This window comes from Corylus avellana, chromosome ca8 (assembly GCF_901000735.1).
Source record: "Corylus avellana chromosome ca8, CavTom2PMs-1.0".
NCBI lineage: Eukaryota > Viridiplantae > Streptophyta > Magnoliopsida > Fagales > Betulaceae > Corylus > Corylus avellana.
The window spans coordinates 23,470,976-23,490,179 of NC_081548.1; the positions used below are offsets into that span (position 1 = coordinate 23,470,976).

General features: G+C 36.0%; 2 protein-coding genes across 3 annotated transcripts; both read left to right on the forward strand.

The window, feature by feature from the left end:
- The first annotated feature begins 589 nt into the window (after positions 1 to 589).
- On the forward strand, positions 590 to 2,777 carry LOC132189390 (pentatricopeptide repeat-containing protein At3g56030, mitochondrial-like). Its single transcript, XM_059604122.1, has 2 exons — positions 590 to 698; positions 1,153 to 2,777. The coding sequence occupies exon 2, from the start codon at positions 1,367 to 1,369 to the stop codon at positions 2,369 to 2,371; it is 1,005 nt and encodes a 334-aa protein (XP_059460105.1). The 5' UTR covers positions 590 to 698; positions 1,153 to 1,366; the 3' UTR covers positions 2,372 to 2,777.
- Positions 2,778 to 6,074: 3,297 nt separating this feature from the next.
- LOC132189075 (5'-3' exoribonuclease 3) lies at positions 6,075 to 18,801 on the forward strand. Of its 2 annotated transcripts, none has more exons than XM_059603576.1 (23): positions 6,075 to 6,598; positions 7,561 to 7,663; positions 7,759 to 7,835; positions 8,504 to 8,695; positions 8,849 to 8,968; positions 9,139 to 9,201; positions 9,499 to 9,648; positions 9,768 to 9,932; positions 11,351 to 11,428; positions 11,504 to 11,590; positions 11,875 to 12,228; positions 12,434 to 12,529; positions 12,657 to 12,752; positions 12,840 to 12,910; positions 14,066 to 14,194; positions 14,284 to 14,360; positions 14,463 to 14,503; positions 14,611 to 14,685; positions 14,808 to 14,965; positions 16,025 to 16,141; positions 16,247 to 16,322; positions 17,537 to 17,658; positions 17,835 to 18,801. In XM_059603576.1, the coding sequence occupies exons 1-23, from the start codon at positions 6,395 to 6,397 to the stop codon at positions 18,550 to 18,552; spliced, it is 3,369 nt and encodes a 1,122-aa protein (XP_059459559.1). In that variant the 5' UTR covers positions 6,075 to 6,394; the 3' UTR covers positions 18,553 to 18,801. The 2 variants fall into 2 exon arrangements, with proteins under 2 accessions (XP_059459559.1, XP_059459560.1); XM_059603577.1 differs by having other exon boundaries at positions 6,076 to 6,598; positions 16,037 to 16,141.
- Positions 18,802 to 19,204: the final 403 nt, after the last annotated feature.

Genomic DNA, 19,204 nt, shown 5'->3' on the forward strand with positions numbered 1-19,204 from the left:
TTTAATTTTAATTTTTACATGTGTGTTGTTATCTACCTAATAAATATGAATAATTATTCTATTCCACATTCTTTTATTCCCAGTAATAATTATTATTTTTTTTAATGAACTATACATTTCGCAAACTAAATGAGGCATTCAAGTATAAAATTAATTATTAAAGATATTGAAAATACATTAATCGCCAATAAAATTTACAACTCTCTCCCCCTACACTACAACTTTTTCGTTTTATCTTGTAATTATTTCGCATTTCATAAACTTATTTTTGCATATTTTGTACCACTCCCATTAAAATTCCATGACCATTCACACGAAACACGTGACCCGCTCATGCAAGTATGCAACTGGCACACTGACAACTACACAAAACACGTGACTCACTCCCCTGCCCTTTGACCACGCTTCATTGGCCGAGCCCAATCAACAATCTCCCAGGCTCCCAGCCGTCAGGTATGCACTAACATACCAGTCATTTTTCAAAAGCCTTGAGGGCCATTTAGTCAATTTATTTGTAAATCCGTTCAACAGCCGGCACATATCGTAGCCGTCCGATGCAAATCCCCAAAACCCTAAATCTCTATAAATCACATAACGCCCTCCTCCCGGAACCTCACACCAAAATAGTAGTTTCTATCGTTCCTCTTCATCCTATTCTCTGTCCGGAAGTTCAACTACGATGAGCGTGGGTGTTTCAGGTACGTAGTTATATATCTCTTAGCAGTAATTAATTTCTACATTTTGAAAATATGAATGGGTTGTAGTAAGTCCATATGTTGCAACATATTTTCTCACAACACCCCATTTATATATTCAAAATGTTAAACGAAGCCGCTCCGTAATTTATTCATTTCGCAGGTTTTCTCAGCTCTGTAAATTTAATTGACTACTGTATCTTTACAATTTCTAAGAAAATTTTGGTGACGACGTTTTTAAAGCTTTTGTTTTGTTTTGTTTTTTTTTTTTTTTCTCGTTTTCATTCATTAATTTTTCACTAGTTAAGCTTCATCCATAACTCAACCTGTACTTGCAGCGTTATTGGGGATCTAATTTCTTCTAAAATTATATATGTCTCCGGTTTGCAATTTGATTTTTGCTATATGTTTGATTTACTTTGTTACTAAATTTTTTATTTTATTTGTACATATGCAGCGTTGTAACTTTATATGCAAGAATGGGCGATTTTGGGAATAATAAAATAAATAGTGCTTTACACCATATCGGGGTGAATGATTATCATTCATGTTCGGTAGCACATTCAATTGAGGAAGTAACTTTTTGAAAAACATGCGACCATTAAAATCTCATCCTTTGAAAACCCCTTTGCTCTCAATCCCCATATCGGTTGTAACACCCTAAGAAAGAAATGTCGCTTCTCCGAAAGCTCCCACATAAACCTTATAAGTCCCCTTCTATCCCCACTGTGATCAACCGTTTCTTCACGACCCTAAACCCTGACCCTAACCCATTTCCTGATGTGCCCACTTCTGCCTACTACGACGACCTGGTCCATGCTGCAGGCCGGTCTAGAGATTTCGAAATGGTCCGCCACCTCCTCAACAAGCGCGTGAGGGACGGTTGCTTCAACACCTCCAAGACGTTCAACTTCATCACCAACACGGAGACCTCCTTGTCCGTACTCCACGACCTTTCTCAAACCCTAGCTCTCGTCGACAAAGGGTTGCCACAGAAGAGCGCGTACGATTCATTGGTATCGCGTCTGAGCAAGTTGGGTCGAATCGATGAGTCTGTGCGCGTGGTGCACGAGATGGCGCGCAAGGGGATCGGTTTGAATGCGTGTAGCTTTCATCCCATACTGAACGCGCTCACGAGGAAGAAGGAAATGAATCGTGCGCAGGGCGTCATGAAGCTGATGAGGCAATATCAGATAACACCAGATTTGCAGGCTCACAATTACTTTTTGTCGGCTTACTGTTTCATTGGAGATTTGGCTTCCGCAACTGAGGTGTTGACCAAGATGGTAGAGGAGGGAGCGAAAGCAGACACGCGTACATACAACGCGCTGGTGCTGGGCGCATGTAGTGCGGGGAAGGTGGAGGCTGCACTGGTGGTGTGGAGGAGTATGGTTGATGACGGGGTCCCGGTGCCATTGTCCACACACATGCACGTTGTAAAAGCACTGCTGAGGCTGGGCTATTATGCGCAGGCCGTTGAGTTTGTGAGGATTTTAGCTGGAAGAGACAAGTGGTTGGACACTAACAACTTCGGGTGTTTGGCTAGCAAGCTCATACAGTTAAAGAGGTTTGGCGAGGCAAAGTTGGTCTTGGAGGAGATGAACGAAAGAGGGTTGGAGATTGGAGATAAATTAAAGGACTTTTATCGCCCGGATTTTGCATATAAAAAGAACTAGTTTCAGAAGATCCATAGCGATTTGATCATTATGTTTTTACTTTGTTCAAAGTATTCCTCAATTAAAAAAAATCTCATCATTTACTCCCCAAATTATTTCCCCCAAAATTTTTGACACCACTCTCCATTTCATCCAAAATTTTAATACTCATTTAAACTTACAGTGTAAAGGAAATTGCCTTCACATAGAAGAATTACAAGTTGCATCGTGATTAGGGTGATTCCTTAAGGCACTCCATGTTGTATTTATAATTGCAAGTAGCTGCATTGTGATTCTCTTAGTGCGCTCCATGTTGATGCCCCTAAAGAAAATTAGGGTTAATTTTAGACGAAGTAGACATTGATTTTGTTTTTACTGTGTACAGTGATGAATGATCTGGAATCTGATTACGATTTTGTTTGTGGCATTTGTCTATAATGTTTTTGCGACTTTCAATTCTAGTTTGGATGTCATTTAAGTGTTGAAATGAAGTTCATCCATCGGAACCATTTATGTGAGGAGGACAAAAGTCTACTGTTTGGTGTTAAGGTATAGATATACTATAACACTCTGAATATCCATTTCCATGGTTTATGAGAAAATAACCATTCCTTATATTGTGGAGTTATCTTCATAGTTGAGTTGAAATGTAAACCTCACCGGGCCATCTTTCTCCTATGGCAGAATAATGACACCAGATTCATTCTTGTAATCTGTGCTTCATTGCTGATGGTTTAGACATTTCACCTTTTGATACTAGTGGGAAGGTTGTTTGATATCAGTTGGTGGGTTCCGATTAAAACAGTGTCATAAATGATTCCTGTCTCGAGCTTAAAAAGGGAAATGGTATTCTGTTCATGTCCAATTCAATATTTTAGTCTCCAAGAGGTAGTTCAATCGGTTGGGACCACACTTAATAAAGTGGAGGTCACTAGTTCGAATCATCTTCTCCTCTCTTGTGCGGACATGTTAAAAAAAAAAAAAAAATCAATATTTTAATGGCATGATATGTCAAACTAACCAACAGATATGTATCTCATATGTCTTATTAATATTATTTAAAAAAATTGAAGAACTTTTATATATATATATATATATATATATATAAAGAAAAAAGAAAAAAAAAAAAATTGGTGTAGCTCGAGCCACCTCTCATGACTGCCTAGGGGCCACAAATGGGGTGGTCTTGTTTGGCAAGGGGGCGAACCCCTGATTAGTAATTGACATGTTTCTTATATTTATTTTATTAATATTATTTAAAAATTATAAAAAATAAAAAAAACATTAAAGAGAAAACAAAACATTAAAAAAGAAGTTCGGAAGGCTGAACCATCCTTAACCTCCAAATGTCAAAATGGAGTGGTTTCAACCGCCTCCTGTGATTTGTATGGGGTGATCAAACCACTTACAAGGTCTTGGGGTGGTCAGTCCACCCCTAAATAACCTTGAGGGTAGTTTTTGGCTACCTTTATTTGGTTATTTGAAATGACTGAACCATTTATGGCTGGCCATTGAGCCAACCCGAAGCTTCTGACCACCCCTAAATGACCTTGAGAGTAGTTTTTGGCTACCTTTATTTGGTTATTTGGAATGATTGAACCATTTATGGCTTTCCATTGAGCCAACCCTAAGCTTCTTTTTGTCTTGTTTTGTTTATTTTAATGTTTATATTGCTTTTATATATATATATATATATATATATATAGGACAAGTGTCAAATTCTTAAAGGTATTGAATATGGACAAAAGTACCATATTTGTGTATTAAGTATATACATATACCACTCACAATACTTTCTGAAAAAATAAGTAATTATTCGATAATTAGATGTGAGTATCGGTTTTGGTCGGTAATGGCATTTTCACCTACTGATTCATAAAAGTCGATTAAGTAAATGGAAAGAAAAAAGTAAATTCATGGAACATGTATCAAAATGATAACCACAAATCAGCTGTATAAACACAATAAGAAAAGTTATCAGATAAAATTAAAAATTCACTTAAAAAATTGACTAAGTCGGTTAATTGTCAGTTAACCGATAAAAAAAAAGTATACCGCCTACCAAACCGAATGGATGTCGAAACAATATTTTTATTTCATCTGCATGAATTTGGTTGTCAATCGGTGACGATTTAGTAACGGTTGATAGGCAGTAAATGGTTAATTTGCCTACCCTATCGATCGATAATAAACCTTACCAAGCATATTAAAAAATAATTAAAAACAAAAAAAATTGTTGGAAGCACGTAGTATTGTAGATAAACAGTATTGAAGAAGTTAAATGAGTCACGCAACAATAAGACAGAAGGACTTTAACGTTCAATTTTATGAAAAAATTACAGTTTACCCCCCTAAAGTTGACAGCGTTTTTCAATTCGAACATCAAAGTTTCAATTTTTGCATTCCACCCCCACAAAGTTTCAATTTTTTTCAATTTGACTAATATTATCCCAAAATTTTCATATTGCCCATAATTTTTATTTTTTTATTTTTATTTTTTATGAAAAAATAAATAAATTTGGGTCTGCAAAAATGGCCAGATGGCCAAAGAGCCACCCCGAATTTTTTTAATTTTTTTATATAAAAAAAAAAATAGGGGCAATATGGGAAGTTTTGGATACAATTGGTCAAATTGCAAAAATTTGAAACTTTGGGGGTGGATTGCAAAAATTGAAACTTTGGTGTTCGAATTGAAAAACGCTATCAACTTTAAGGGGGTAAACTGTAATTTTTCCCAATTTTTTAGACAAAAAAAATATTATTTTAAATTAAATTACAGGAAAAAAAATTATTTGAAATTGCATAGTAAACAAATTGTGTTTTAAAAAATGCACAATTTTAAAAAATTAAATTACAATTTTAACAATTAAACTCTAATTTTGTCAAACACTTAACTGCATCTATAAAAATAATGTTTTAAAATCACTATTTGTAAATCACAAACACGACCCAAATTCGTTAGGTAGGACCCACAATAGTCTCCCCCTAAAGACCCACGGTGGCGGATTGGTCCATAACAAGATACCATCACACAGCTCCTCTGCACTTTTCCGTAGCTCAATCTTTAGGGTGGTGTTTGGTAAATGGGTTGGCCTAAGCATTGTAGTTGATGTAGATTGATGTGAAAAAAAGTAAGAATGCTTAGTATAAAAAAAGTGAAAAAGTGGTATGAAAAAATGAAAAAGTTTTGTTTTGTAGTAATTGTTGTTATTTAAATAATAATAAAAAGTGAATGATATGATATAAAAAGCGGAAAAAATTAAATTATTTTGATGTTGATGTGATATAAAAATTGAAAATTTTAGTGAAACTGTACTTGAGAATAGTGAAAATTTAGTGAAAAATTTGATGTTGGCGTATGGTTAGAATAGAGTTTGGAGAGATGAGTATCCATCGAGTATTAGTGAAAAAAAAGTGAAAAATTTAGAATATTTTGATGTTAATTTTTTTTTGAAAAAAATGGTGTGATAAATAGTAATAAGGAAACCAACTAATTTACCAAACAAACCCAGATAAATATCCACCGCTTCAGAAACAAATCAAATCAAACCGACCTACTATCCTTGCTGAAAGACATAAACACCCTCATATTTTTCCCAAGACTCGCCTCCTTTATAGCCCATATCACGCAACGAGGCAGGGGCACAACTGTCCCTTTACTTAGTTTCGTGCCCTAATTCGTCGGATATTTTTTTCTCTAACCTGCGAGACGGTGATGTTGTTTCAGCCATAGGATGAGCGCCTTAATTTGGATCCCTAAATATAAGAAAAAGTGAGAATTCTTGATCTTTCTCAGTATCTCTCTAAATTCGAAAATTCAGGAGGCGGGCGCGCCATCTGATCTAAACTAGTCGGACGAGAATCTTGAAGCCGAGCTACGCAGTGACATCTCTTGCTGGGCCTTTGATAAGATTGTTTCTTTCTCTCTGTGAAACTCTCGGGTAGGGTTAGGGTTACGATTTTCATTCACTTTCTCGCTCTGTCTCATTAGCCTGTTCGGGCTGCGGGAGATCTCCGAGGCGGCGAGCTCCTAGTGTTTTTGCAATGGGAGTTCCGGCTTTCTACAGATGGTTGGCGGAGAAGTACCCGTTGGTGGTGATGGATGTGATCGAAGAAGAACCGGTTGTGATCGACGGCGTTAAAATTCCGGTCGATACCAGTAAGCCAAACCCTAACAATATGGAATTCGACAATCTCTACCTCGACATGAACGGGATTATTCACCCTTGCTTTCACCCCGAAGATAGGGTACGTTACGATACACAATTTCAGTTATTCTGTTTCCGAGTTCTGATGCTCTACAACGTAATTATGAAATTTTAATTGATTTTCTGTATTTTTTTTTTTTTTGCGGGAGAAGGTTAAATTTAATGTGACGGGGGTATTGTTTCTATGATTTGAATTGGTTAATGAAATCTGTTATATGTGTAGCAACTAGCACGCCAGCTCAATGTTGACTATTTGCATAGGGTTTGAGCTCAGATCTTTGTTATAGTTTCACAATCATCAATCAATGTTATGGATTGGTAATTTTGTTATTTTTTGAGATCGATGTAGTGATTTTTTTATTTTTTATTTTTTTTATTATTATTATTTTTTTAATTTTTGGTCTTGTAGCATTTTTATTTTTTACATAAGTGAAAAAATAGTTGGCTACATGTTTATGGTGCAAATAATGAAGGGATCATAAGATTATTTATATTTGACGATGATCTCTTATTTTTAATTGCCTCTACTAATGCGTTGAGTAGATATTGTTCTACAATTTGATAGATTCCAAATATAATTTGGAAATATTTGTTTGGGCTTGCTCTAGGGGCATCCGTGCAGAAGTATGATATTTTTTTCTTTTCTTTCTGTTGAGTAATCTAAAGCAAATTGAATGTATTTTTACATTCTATCAAATGAAGTGAGGTATCTGTGTAAAGGCATTTTGGAGAAACTTGAGGTTCTTCTGTGCTAGAGATGCCCTCCAGTCTGGTTATTTTCTCTCTTGAGATAGGGTATCTACATCAATCTTTTGAGAGTTTGTTTGTACCAAACAACATTAACTCTCTCTGTTATGTGATTATGGGTTCAATAAACCTCTGGTTTAAAATCTTAACATGCATGTGCTCTATGTAGTTGTATACTGTGTTCTCATATCATTGTTTTCTTTCAAAATATTTTTAATCAATTATGCCTTTTCTGTGTTATTTTGTCTTATGCAGCCTTCTCCAACAACTTATGCGGAGGTATTTCAGTGTATGTTTGACTACATTGATAGGCTTTTTGTGATGGTACGGCCTCGAAAGCTGCTATACATGGCTATCGGTGAGTATTGGGGTTAAATTTAATCTTTGTCACTTCAAAATACAAGCTGATGATATGTCATATGTGAATTCTAATTATCTGGAGACGGCTGATAGATGGAGTTGCCCCAAGGGCTAAAATGAATCAACAGCGGTCTAGGCGTTTTAGAGCAGCTAAAGATGCAGCAGATGCGGTATGTGCTTTTGTGTATTGTAGGCGCGTCCTCCATGTGTGTGCACGTGAAGGGATTTTTAACTATACTGTTTGGCATTTTCAAATCTCACTCATAGTAAATATAATAGATATTGGACTCATATGAGACATTTTCAAATCTCACTCGTTACTAGCTCATGAGCATGGAAACTACTCATAGACAAGGACATTATTGATTCAGATATCAAGGACTGTCCAGAGCTCTTAAGAGAATGCATATCCTAGTCATAGTAATGGAGCATTTGCATTTTATGTATGCCACCTTTAAGTTTATTTGTTTTTGGATCAAGTGATGGAATTTTGTATAATAACTGAGAAGAGTGAGTGAGGCTTTTATTATTTTTGCAAACCTGCTCCATCTTTGCTATTAACTTTTTCATTTCTTTTAGCATGCTTCTCATGTACTCTCTTGGTAAAGGGAGAATCTTATATCAATCGTCAACCAGGGATTCTTTAATCCCGGAAATTTAAACTGCTTATCTGCCAAAGAACAATTTGGGGGGATGACAGTTGCAAGGGCTCCATTACTGTATTATGTTCAATGGTACATTGACACTCCTTTTCCCAATAAGGGGAAAAAGTACCAAGAAAATAAAAATAAGAGGCCGAAGTGTTTCAACTATTGATACTGTTGCCTTTCTTCTGTAGGCAGCTGAAGAAGAACGGCTAAGGGTAGAGTTTGAGAGAGAGGGCAGAAAGCTTCCTCCTAAACAGGATACACAAGTTTGTGATTCAAATGTTATTACACCTGGAACTGAATTTATGGCTGTTCTATCAGTTGCACTGCAGTACTATATTCATCTCAGATTGAACAATGACCCTGGTTGGGAAAAAACAAAGGTATTTTACTTGCCAAGCTCTGTTGTCACCTTCTTATTATATTTTGATTTCTTCATGATTAGAATTTTGTACGCATTTGTGTGTGCTGCAATGATGGAGTGTGCTAACTTCATTTTTTTTACTTCTTTTTTTTTTTTTTTTGGTGGCGGCAAGGTCATTCTTTCTGATGCCAATGTTCCTGGTGAAGGGGAACACAAGATTATGTCTTATATCCGCCTTCAAAGAAACCTTCCTGGTTATGACCCAAATACACGCCATTGCCTGTATGGTTTGGTATATATCTTTCTTCAACATATATCTGCATCTAAAGTAGGAAAATTGGCTTTCTTTCTTTCTTTTTTATTTTTATTTTTAGTTTTCTTTTTGGCATTTGATTGATACACCTGTGCCCAAATTATTCTGGACTAACATTAGCTGCTTTATTAATTGGTGCCACATGACAGGATGCCGATTTGATAATGTTGGGTTTGGCCACCCATGAAATTCATTTTTCAATCCTTCGAGAGGTGGGTATTCCATTATTTGCACGAATTCACAGTGACTTTTACGTTTTTTTTTTTTTTTTTCAAGTTATGTAGGGTAGATTTTTTGAATGAAGAAAATGAAGGAAAACGTGGATCTTATTTTGTTTTTTGGCAACTTGATCCTCTTATCTCTGTGTTGTTTGTATAGTTATGTAGATGCTCGTTTGTTAGAAAAATTGGGTTCTATATGTCTTTAACTTTTCAATACCTGCAATATGGTCTGGGTTTTATCTCCATGTTTAACAAATAATCAGTCTCTATCTATATGGTCCATTTCAGATTGTATTTACTCCTGGGCAACAAGACAAATGCTTCGTGTGTGGTCAGATGGGTCATTTAGCAGCAAATTGTGAAGGAAAGGCAAAAAGAAAGGCGGGAGAGTTTGATGAGAAAGGTGATGGCGATGTTGTGGCAAAAAAACCCTACCAGGTTATATTTCATTCTTTGAAAGATCTTGGTGGTAAAAGTAATTTTTGTTTGTGTGTATAGGTCGTGACATGTTTTTGGTTCTTGTGACTAATGTGTCACTATCTTTCCCTTCCTGGCAGTTTCTCAATATTTGGACGCTTAGAGAGTATTTGGAGCATGAGATGACAATTCCTAACCCTCCATTCAAGATTGATTTGGAACGCATTGTGGATGACTTTATCTTCATGTGTTTCTTTGTTGGCAATGATTTCTTACCACATATGCCAACTCTGGAGATTCGTGAGGTTTGTTAACCCAGCATTTTCTTTTGGAGTAAATTAGTTTTTGAAACATGATGGATTAGGGATAAACAATATTTTGAAATATCATAATCATAACTTTTTAAAGTTTATCTTCTTTAAACTTTAAACTTCTTGTGGGCAACTTCCTATGACTTTAATGTTTCTAGCTTTCATGTTTTTCATGAGCTTTTTTTCTTCTTCTAGCTAAGTGTTTCTTTTGTATACTTTATGTGTACTTGGGTTGTGCCTTTTGCGCTTTTTAATAAATTACATTTACTTATGAAAGAAATAACTTTTTAAAGTTAAAGGGGCCTTCTTTCAAGAAGAAAAGCTTAAAAGTTGACATTTAGTAAAAAAGAAGAAGGTATGATGTTCGGGTATAAACTAAATGGCATGTGGTGAAGTTGTATTTGGCATAAAAGAAGCAGATATTTGTGTTTTTTGTTTTGGAAATTTTTAATTGTTTAATTGCCCATACTGATATCAATACTAGTGGTATGTGAATATATGGGAAATTTGTGTGGAAAGATTCATCGGTCATTAAGGAATGCAATCATCTTGTGTTTATATTGGGACTAGGTTTTAGTATATCATGCACAAACTTTACTATTAAAATGTAGCAAATGCCACTGTTTAGTGTCATGCCTATGTGGTTAAAATGTTTGTTGAAAAACATACCATTTATGTTGTTTATAATATAATAACATATTTACTTACAAAAAAAATTTATTTATAATATAATAATGAAATTCAACAAGAACCTATGAGAGGAACTTTCTCTATTCTGGTCTATCACCAGCAGTTATACATGACAATTTATTATAAATACGTTAATACCTATGTTACAAACAAAGAATTAATCACAAGAATTAAAGTCATGTAATCATGCGAATGTTGGTCAACATATTGGCTTTGATAATTTAATGTTAGGAATTAGAGGTGAAAAGGCACATGGAAGATAAAGATTTGACAGAAATTTGTTATTCATTCCATTGTTGATATGGGTAGAAATGTGTTTAGTAGAGGCGACCAAATGATGATGATGTAGAATGTTGGATGGTAAGCTTAGTCAAAAGAGAAATGCATTTTCAATATGATTGCTAATCTTCCAACCTTTACTTAATGTATTTTTTTTTATGGCAAATGTTAATAGCATATTGGTAAATGTCGTGTAAATACGTTGTTATGATGGACTAGTCGAATTGTTCATTATTAACACAATTTGTTAGAGATGTGTTGAAATGAATAAATTGGATGTCTTTAGGCATTTATAGTCTCAGTCCTTGTGTGTCATCTTCATTATTGCAACGTACAAGAAATTATATATGTTGCAACTTGCAAGATAGCTGCAATTGAAGATTCTCTTTGACTTCTCTTGGATTTACACAACTAAATGTTTAATATCCTGCTACTTTTTCTAGGGTGCTATTAACTTGCTGATTGCAATATACAAGAAGGAATTTAGGGCATTGGGAGGGTATTTGACCAATGCAAGCAAGGTATTTAATTATTTATCTGAGAGTTGTAGTTTCTTTAGGGGTTGAATATTATTTTTGACTTGTTTTATTTCACAGCCAAATCTGAGCAGGGTGGAGCATTTTATTCAGGCTGTTGGATCTTTTGAAGATAAGATATTCCAGAAAAGAGCTCGATTGCATCAGGTTTGCACTGTTCTTAGATTGACATGGTTACCTTTAACCTCCTATGTTCTTAGATTGACATGGTTACCTTTAACCTCATTACTCTCTTTTTGGCCTTAATGGTGAGATCAGCAGTATCTTGGATCTCTGTTATTGTTCAAACTGCTTGCTATTAAAGCAATGAATTTTTAAGAGTATTATTGGATCCAGTACTATATTATGTGGTTCTGTTTTTGTTGTTGCTGTTTCTTATTCCTGTAAACCGAAGTCATGATAAAGATTTTTATTTTGCTTTCCTTTTTCAGCGGCAGGCTGAAAGAATAAAGCGTGATAAGGCACAAGCCAGGAGAGGAGATGATGTAGAGCCTCAAGTTCAACCTGAGTCTCTGGTTCCAGTTGCTCGATATCATGGTTCTCGTCTTGCTTCTGGTCCTTCGCCTACACCCTATCAACAATCAGGATCTAGTCACAGTTCAGAGAGGTCAACGTTTGCTAGAAAAGATTACCAACATGAGCAAGCTTCAGCACGGTTGTCGGGGGTTGAAATAAAAAGCAAACAGTCAGGGGCTTCTCCTCGGCCCCAAAAAGTTGCACGTTTGTCTTCAGTGGCTACTATTGGAGCTGCTATTGTTGAAGCTGAAAATAGCCTTGAAATAGATGTATGTTTTGGGAGAGGCTTTAATGTAATTTTGACTCTGTCAGCCGTTCTTTAGGACTAATTTTCTATAGGCTTTCGGTATGAGCCTTGCTGGCGAGGAGTTATTAGTGCATCTATTATTGTATTATCATTTGTCTGTTGTCTTTCTTGACAGTATAAGATATTAGAGTGATGCTCATTGTGTCTTTTTCTCTTTTGGTTTCCAGGAAAGTGAAAACAAAGAAGAATTAAAATCGAAGCTTAAGGAGGTACTTCGTGAGAAATCTGATGTTTATAACTCTCAAAATCCGGAAGAAGACAAGGTTTGATGATAACTTTACCTTTGCATATAGATTCGTTTAAAAGCTTGACATCATACAGCAGTTCATTTAGCTTTTGCTATTGCATTTTTTACCTGGAGTATTTATATCTCTTTTGTTGTTTTATTAGGTTAGATTGGGAGAACCGGGGTGGAAAGAAAGATATTATGAGGGAAAGTTTTCTGCAAAAACTCCAGAGGAGCTTGACGCAATACGAAGAGATGTTGTAAGTTCAAGTGTTATCTTATACATTGGCATGTATTTGGTAGATAACTGTAGGTTTATCTTATATATTGGCACTTCTATTGGGTAGGTCTTGAAGTACACAGAAGGTCTATGTTGGGTTATGGAGTATTATTATGAAGGGGTATGTTCTTGGCAGTGGTGAGTTTGTTTTCTCTTCTACTTCTTCTTCATCTACTTAATTTTAAGGTTTTGTTTGTGGTGGTTGTAATCCTTTTATTTTTCAGTTTCTTATGGTGCAGTCCTCCCTCCTCCATCTTTACTGCATGCACTTGCTTGTGTAAAAATTTAAAATTAGTGGTTCCAATGTCCCCTTGAAAAAATGTTCAGTGATTTGGTGATTAACTTTCATTTTTTTTAGCTCTTTCTGTTTCCTTCTCCTTTTCTTGTTCTTTTGATCTTTTCTGTTTCCTCTTTCTTTTGGGTTCTGGGTTGTGGAGTAATGATTACTTCTTTTCATTTGAGGAGGTGTTGTTGGTATGTGAAAGTTTCAATGGCTTACTGATCTCTTTTTCCCCATCTTGCCTCTCCTACCTTCTCTTTTTGTGATCTATGTTGGTTGGATTACACCATGTAAGGATTTGGTGAACCTTGTAGGTTGAAACCTTGATATATGGTAGGAAGGAAAGAATGGAAAACATCGTATAGGGACCACATTAAATCTTAAATCATATAGTTGATGTGGGTTTGAACCTGCTACAATCATGTTAAAACATGATGGTACCTAGCTCTAGTGTCAATGGGGTTTTACAGGGTAGGGGGTGCCATCACCCCTTCCTATTTTTTTCCACAGCAAAAAAAAAAAAAAAAATCATATAATTGATGTCTTATTTTGACCACATTCTTTCTGATTCCATCCATTATGTAAATGATGGGAAGTGTGGATGACTTCATATCTTTTTTTTTTAAAAAAAGGGAATGGGTTCATAAAGGGAAGCTATCAAATAATATTGGTCATATGGTTGAGGTTCATATATAAACTGCGTACTTGATGTTTCAGTGAAATGTATATTTGATTAAGAACTGAAACCAATTACTACGAAGGAACACCTGAATACGCATGAAATGAAGACATCCTTATCATATGATTGAAATTAAACAAAAACTTTTGTTTTATTCTGTCACACTGTTTTTCATAAATTTCACTTGTATTCAAGTCAAATCTTTTCTCAGCTCTGGGTTTCTTTCTTCTTTTGTGGTGTGGTGTGGATGTTCTAGTTAATTTGTTGTCTCTATCCAACATGCTTTCACATATTTGAATTTTTACTTTTTGACTCTGGAGAATCTTTATTGTAGGTTTTATCCTTATCATTATGCACCATTTGCTTCTGATCTCAAGGATCTTGGACAACTGAACATAAGCTTTGAGCTTGGCACTCCCTTCAAACCGTTCAATCAGCTTTTGGGAGTATTCCCTGCTGCAAGGTTCAGTAGCCACTTTTCTTTATTTTATTTTATTATCACAATTTTATAAGTTTCCCATCACTTAAGAACAAAATGTAATCCATTTGCAGTTCCCATGCGCTTCCTGAGCATTACAGGAAATTGATGACTGATCCAAATTCGCCGATTATTGACTTTTACCCGACTGGTATGCTTTTTGACTCAAATGGGGGCCTGAAACTTTTTTTCCCTGTTTGAATTTACTACAGTGATAATTTCTCCCACTTAAAACCTTTGTACTATTTGTCAGATTTTGAAGTGGATATGAATGGCAAACGATTTGCTTGGCAGGTGGGTTTCTCCTTTAATCTTTATTTGTAGGCATGATGATGATGATGTACAGGACATGACTGTTTTCTCAATTTGTTTCTTTGACACCTCTACTTGCTTTTCTTAAGGGTGTTGCAAAGTTGCCTTTTATTGATGAAGCCCGCCTTCTTTCAGAAGTTAAGAAAATTGAACATACATTGATGGTATGGTGTTTTGCCATAAGTTAGTTTGATACTCTGTACTTTACTAGTTGCGATTTCTTTACCTCTTCTTTTTAGACATGACTTTCATTTTAGATTGAGTTCTGCATTTTTTTTTTCTAAAGGAGGAGGAGGTACGGCGAAATAGCGTGATGTTCGACATGCTTTTTGTGAAATTGTGTCATCCGCTCTCTGTATGCATTAGTATTCTTGACGAAAAGTGTAAACGGTTAACAGACAAAGAACGAGTCGAGGTCAAGGAGAGAATCGAGCCGGAAAAAAGGTTTGTTGCAATGTTTAAATGCTGGCCATTACATTGCTGTTTTGTTTTTTTTGAGGTTCAAAGAATTAATGAATGTGTACATTCTATTCTATGTGAGGGCTCTCTCTATTTTTTACTTGACCTGGATTGTAGAATACTGCTGTCATTTGTTGTGTGCTACATTTTGGTGCCACTCCCATTCAGGTTTCCTGAATTTGTAATTTTGTAGAATTGGTAAGAAAATGAAGAGATGCTCTTCTAAGAAGAAAAATGGAGAAATATCTGGCAAAGAATTTTTTTTAGCAATCTTTTCTTGAATTGTATTTTTTTTATTATTATCATAATGCCAATTTTACTGTTCGTCTTTGGTGGGCCTTGTGTTTCTTGGTCATTTGAGTTTCATTTTTCCCCCTCTAAAATTTTTGACAAGTTAACCAATTTCCTCCTTAAAAATGTTTGTCATTTATTAATGCATTTTTATCTGATTGGTTGCCAATATCTTTTTTCTGTTCTGTGGAATCTTAGGTTGCCAGCTTAATTTTGTACTTGTTGAATACAAAATAATCTTACTGTGCCCCCTTTTGAGGTTGTTCAGCCGAATTCCAAGCCATCCTAATAAGATTCTCGCATTTGACCGTAAATGATGGTTTTGCGCCTTTATGTTTTTACCAACTTAGTGATCATAAGATTATTCTGTACTTGGCGATAATGTAACCTGTGTAGCTGTTATCGATAGAACTTTTCATGTGGACTTCTCTTTTACCAAGGTGTTGTGTCTTCATCCTTTCATTTTCTTTGTGAACCTTTGCTTTGGAGGAAGTTAGGAACCAGGCCCTCACTTAACCCCCCTTACCCCCAGAAAAAGGAAGGATAAAAAAGAGAAGTTTATTTACCTAGTATGGATATGGTGATTTTTTTCATATGTTTTTACTGAAGTTCTGTGGTCTAGTTGCAAGTCTAATTGTATCCCTGCCCGGTTCTCACCAGTCTGCTGCGCACGATTTTTTTTTAGTTTGTGAATTTCTCCATGCTACCAATAAATTTAAGTTCTGGTTCGGCTATTTTCTGATTTTATTTAAGGGCTAAATGCAGTGATGGAATGAATGGTTATTTATCCCCATGTGCTGGAGATCCTCGCCCACCGATTTTCAGGTCTCCTGTAGCAGGGATGGAAGATATTATTGACAACCAAGTCACGTAAGCATTTGAGCACTGACTGCTATTCAATTGATGAACCATGCATCCAATCTGTTCTTCCCCCTCTCATTTTTTTTCCTTTCGTCTTTATTTCTTGCTGTTCAGATGTGTTATATACAGACTCCCAGATGCGCATGAGCACATCACTCGACCGCCTGCAGGGGTTACATTGCCAAAGAAGGTATTATGTGGTTATTAGTGAGGTTTTATGGCTCGTCAGTTAATAGTTCTTTTCAACTGGTTTTTTGTTTTCCTCTTTCTTGAATTTTGGTATGTGATCCAGTATTGTTGTATGGAGAGAGAACATGTGGAGCTATCACAACTAATTTTCCTATCACAATAGGTTTACATTAAGGATCAATATTAGGGCCTCGTTTGGTATGCGGAATGACTATTTCATTAGGAAAATGAATAGCTATTACTAGGAATGAGAAAATGTATAATGGAATAGCTACTCATATTCCCTAGTTTGGTGACAACACATTTGCTCACATTAGAATTGTACCAAAATTTCTAAATAGCCAAGATATCTATAATAAAATAATAATAATAATAATAATAATTAAAAAAAAAAAAAATTAGAAAAATTATTTAGTGGCCAACCACCCAAAGGAGTGGCCCAACACCATGGCAGAACCACGGGGGTTGTCGCACCACCCCAGCGCCCTCTTGGTGGACCCCCAAGGAACTCTGGGTCTGGTGTGACCACCCCCAACGATGCTTAGCTGTGGTTCTGCGTTGTGTATTAAGTTTGTTATCTGTTTGTGTATGAATAAATTGCTTTGAACAGGGTTAATGTCTTTAATTTTGGTGTTCTTTCTTTGGGTTAATTAGCGGAGCTTTTGTGAATGGACGTGAGGGACGATGTTCTATATGTTTTAATGTAGATTTGGGTTCTAGTTCCAGTTTTAGCGTAGAAATTAAAATGGTTATTGTTTGAATGCATTAGTTAATGATGATGCTTTGAGATAATTTTCTTGCTTTTACGTACTTTTCACAATCACTTGGAAGACTCGAATCATTTTGGTGTTTGGTATCTTGCCCCATCGAGGTGCATCCACATGTTTTATCAATCCTTGATCATATCATTTCAAATATGGTTTTACTATTAGTTTTTAAGCAATTTTCTATGCCTTCTATTTCTTGCATTTTCCAAGGGAAGGTTTCTTTTAATTAAACAATCCTGTTATCATCATCTTCAACACGTCTCTCATTCATTAATTATTATTTTTATTCTTCCAAATTTTAGAATTTAATGTAGCTGTTACATAAAAGCGAATATATTTTGATGGTTAAGTGGGTGTGGCTTTTCAACCTGATGGTTTATCACAATGACCAAACTACCCTCAAACCCTAATGACTTACTAACCCTAATAACTCTTCTAACACTTGCAGACTGTGAATTTGGGGGATCTACAACCTGAACCTGTTTTGTGGCATGAAGATTCTGGAAGGAAGCCATGGGAAAATGGAAGGAAGCCATGGGAGAATGGAAGGAAGCCATGGGAGAATGGAAGGTATGCCATGATTAAATATCCATTTGATTGCATGCATAATTGGATCAAACTTTATGGGCATTCCCTTTTTCTCTATCCTTCTCATACATACGCTAGTGTCGGATATATCAAAGAATATTTTCTTTCATTGGTACTTCGGTATGTTTGACTGTTGTGGATTTCGTTTTCCTTTTCAGGCATAACTCCTCAGGAGCCATTTCTGGCCGACAGCTTGGGGACGCAGCTCATCGACTTGTTGTTAATAGCTTACAAGTGAAGGCAGCAGATGCTAATGGGTACAGCAATCAAATGCATGCCCCACCACCATCTTACCCTGTGCCTCCCTACCGCCCACCGCTGGCTTCCTACCAAAATGATAGAGGTCATGATCAGGTGTATAATAGAGTACCGCAACCAAGAACATTTCAACCTCCTCGAGGTCACCATCAATCTTCAAATTCCCCCACTGCTCTAGTTTACCAGGAGGATGGGTATAATCCACCATATGTTTCATCCGCAGCCCACCATTCCAGCAATAGGTCTTATCCTCAAAATTATGACCGAAATAATAGACCCGTTACCCACGGTAAAGGAGAGTATTCCAGGAATGTAAACTATCCATCAGCAGGACTTCATCAGAATGGCAGACCCATGTATGATAGCAGACAGATGGTACAACCTCCAAATGTGGTTCGGGCTCAATCTTACCATGGTGGTTACAACAACCCTTATCAAAACTACCGACCACCTGGAGCTTCTACTCATCAGCAGCGGGGTAATTGGGCTCCAGTGGCAAACCAGAGCATTCCCGGCGGGTATGTTCGCCCTCAACAACCAGGCAACCAATATTCTGCATTAGATAGAAGGGCAAATAAGGGGCCACACCCACCGCCACCCGGGTATGGGCGTAAGTAGGAACACTTGCTACAATGAATATGTACAATAGTCAGTTTTTCATTTGCTGAGAGTTGTAACATTATATTTTTTAGGCTTCATCCGTGGTTCCATTGTTTTATTGTATTCTCATTTTAGATGGAAAGGATAAAAAAAAGAAAGAAAAGAAAAGATCTCCGTGATACTTTTGTTGTAGAACAATTTGACCGTTGTGGTGAGTGCATTGTCTGCACCAGTGGCTAATGTAACAAGTTCTTTTCCACTTTTTTATTTTTTATTTTTTATTTTTTTTATTGTAAACTAACATGTGCTTTCTCTCTCCTCCTTCATTTGGGCAGAATGATGCGGGTCCAGTTTGATTCATTTTTTCGTGATTGCTTTTTGAGAAATATTGACACCATTGCAGATAGTAGCTATGCAGAGACGACAAAAATTGATGGCAATGTCAGATATTATGCTTTATAAAATCAATTTTCTACTGGTGCTACTATCAAATTAAATGATATCAGGTAGAATCCAATTAAACCACCCCCAAAAGCTTGGGCTTTTCGGTTACCCCCTCTAGCAAGTAGCATGCTTTTGGATTTATTTATTTATTTATTTATTATTATTATTATTATAATTATATAATAATCAATGTTATCAGGTTGAATATTTGCTATGAGAAGTGAGA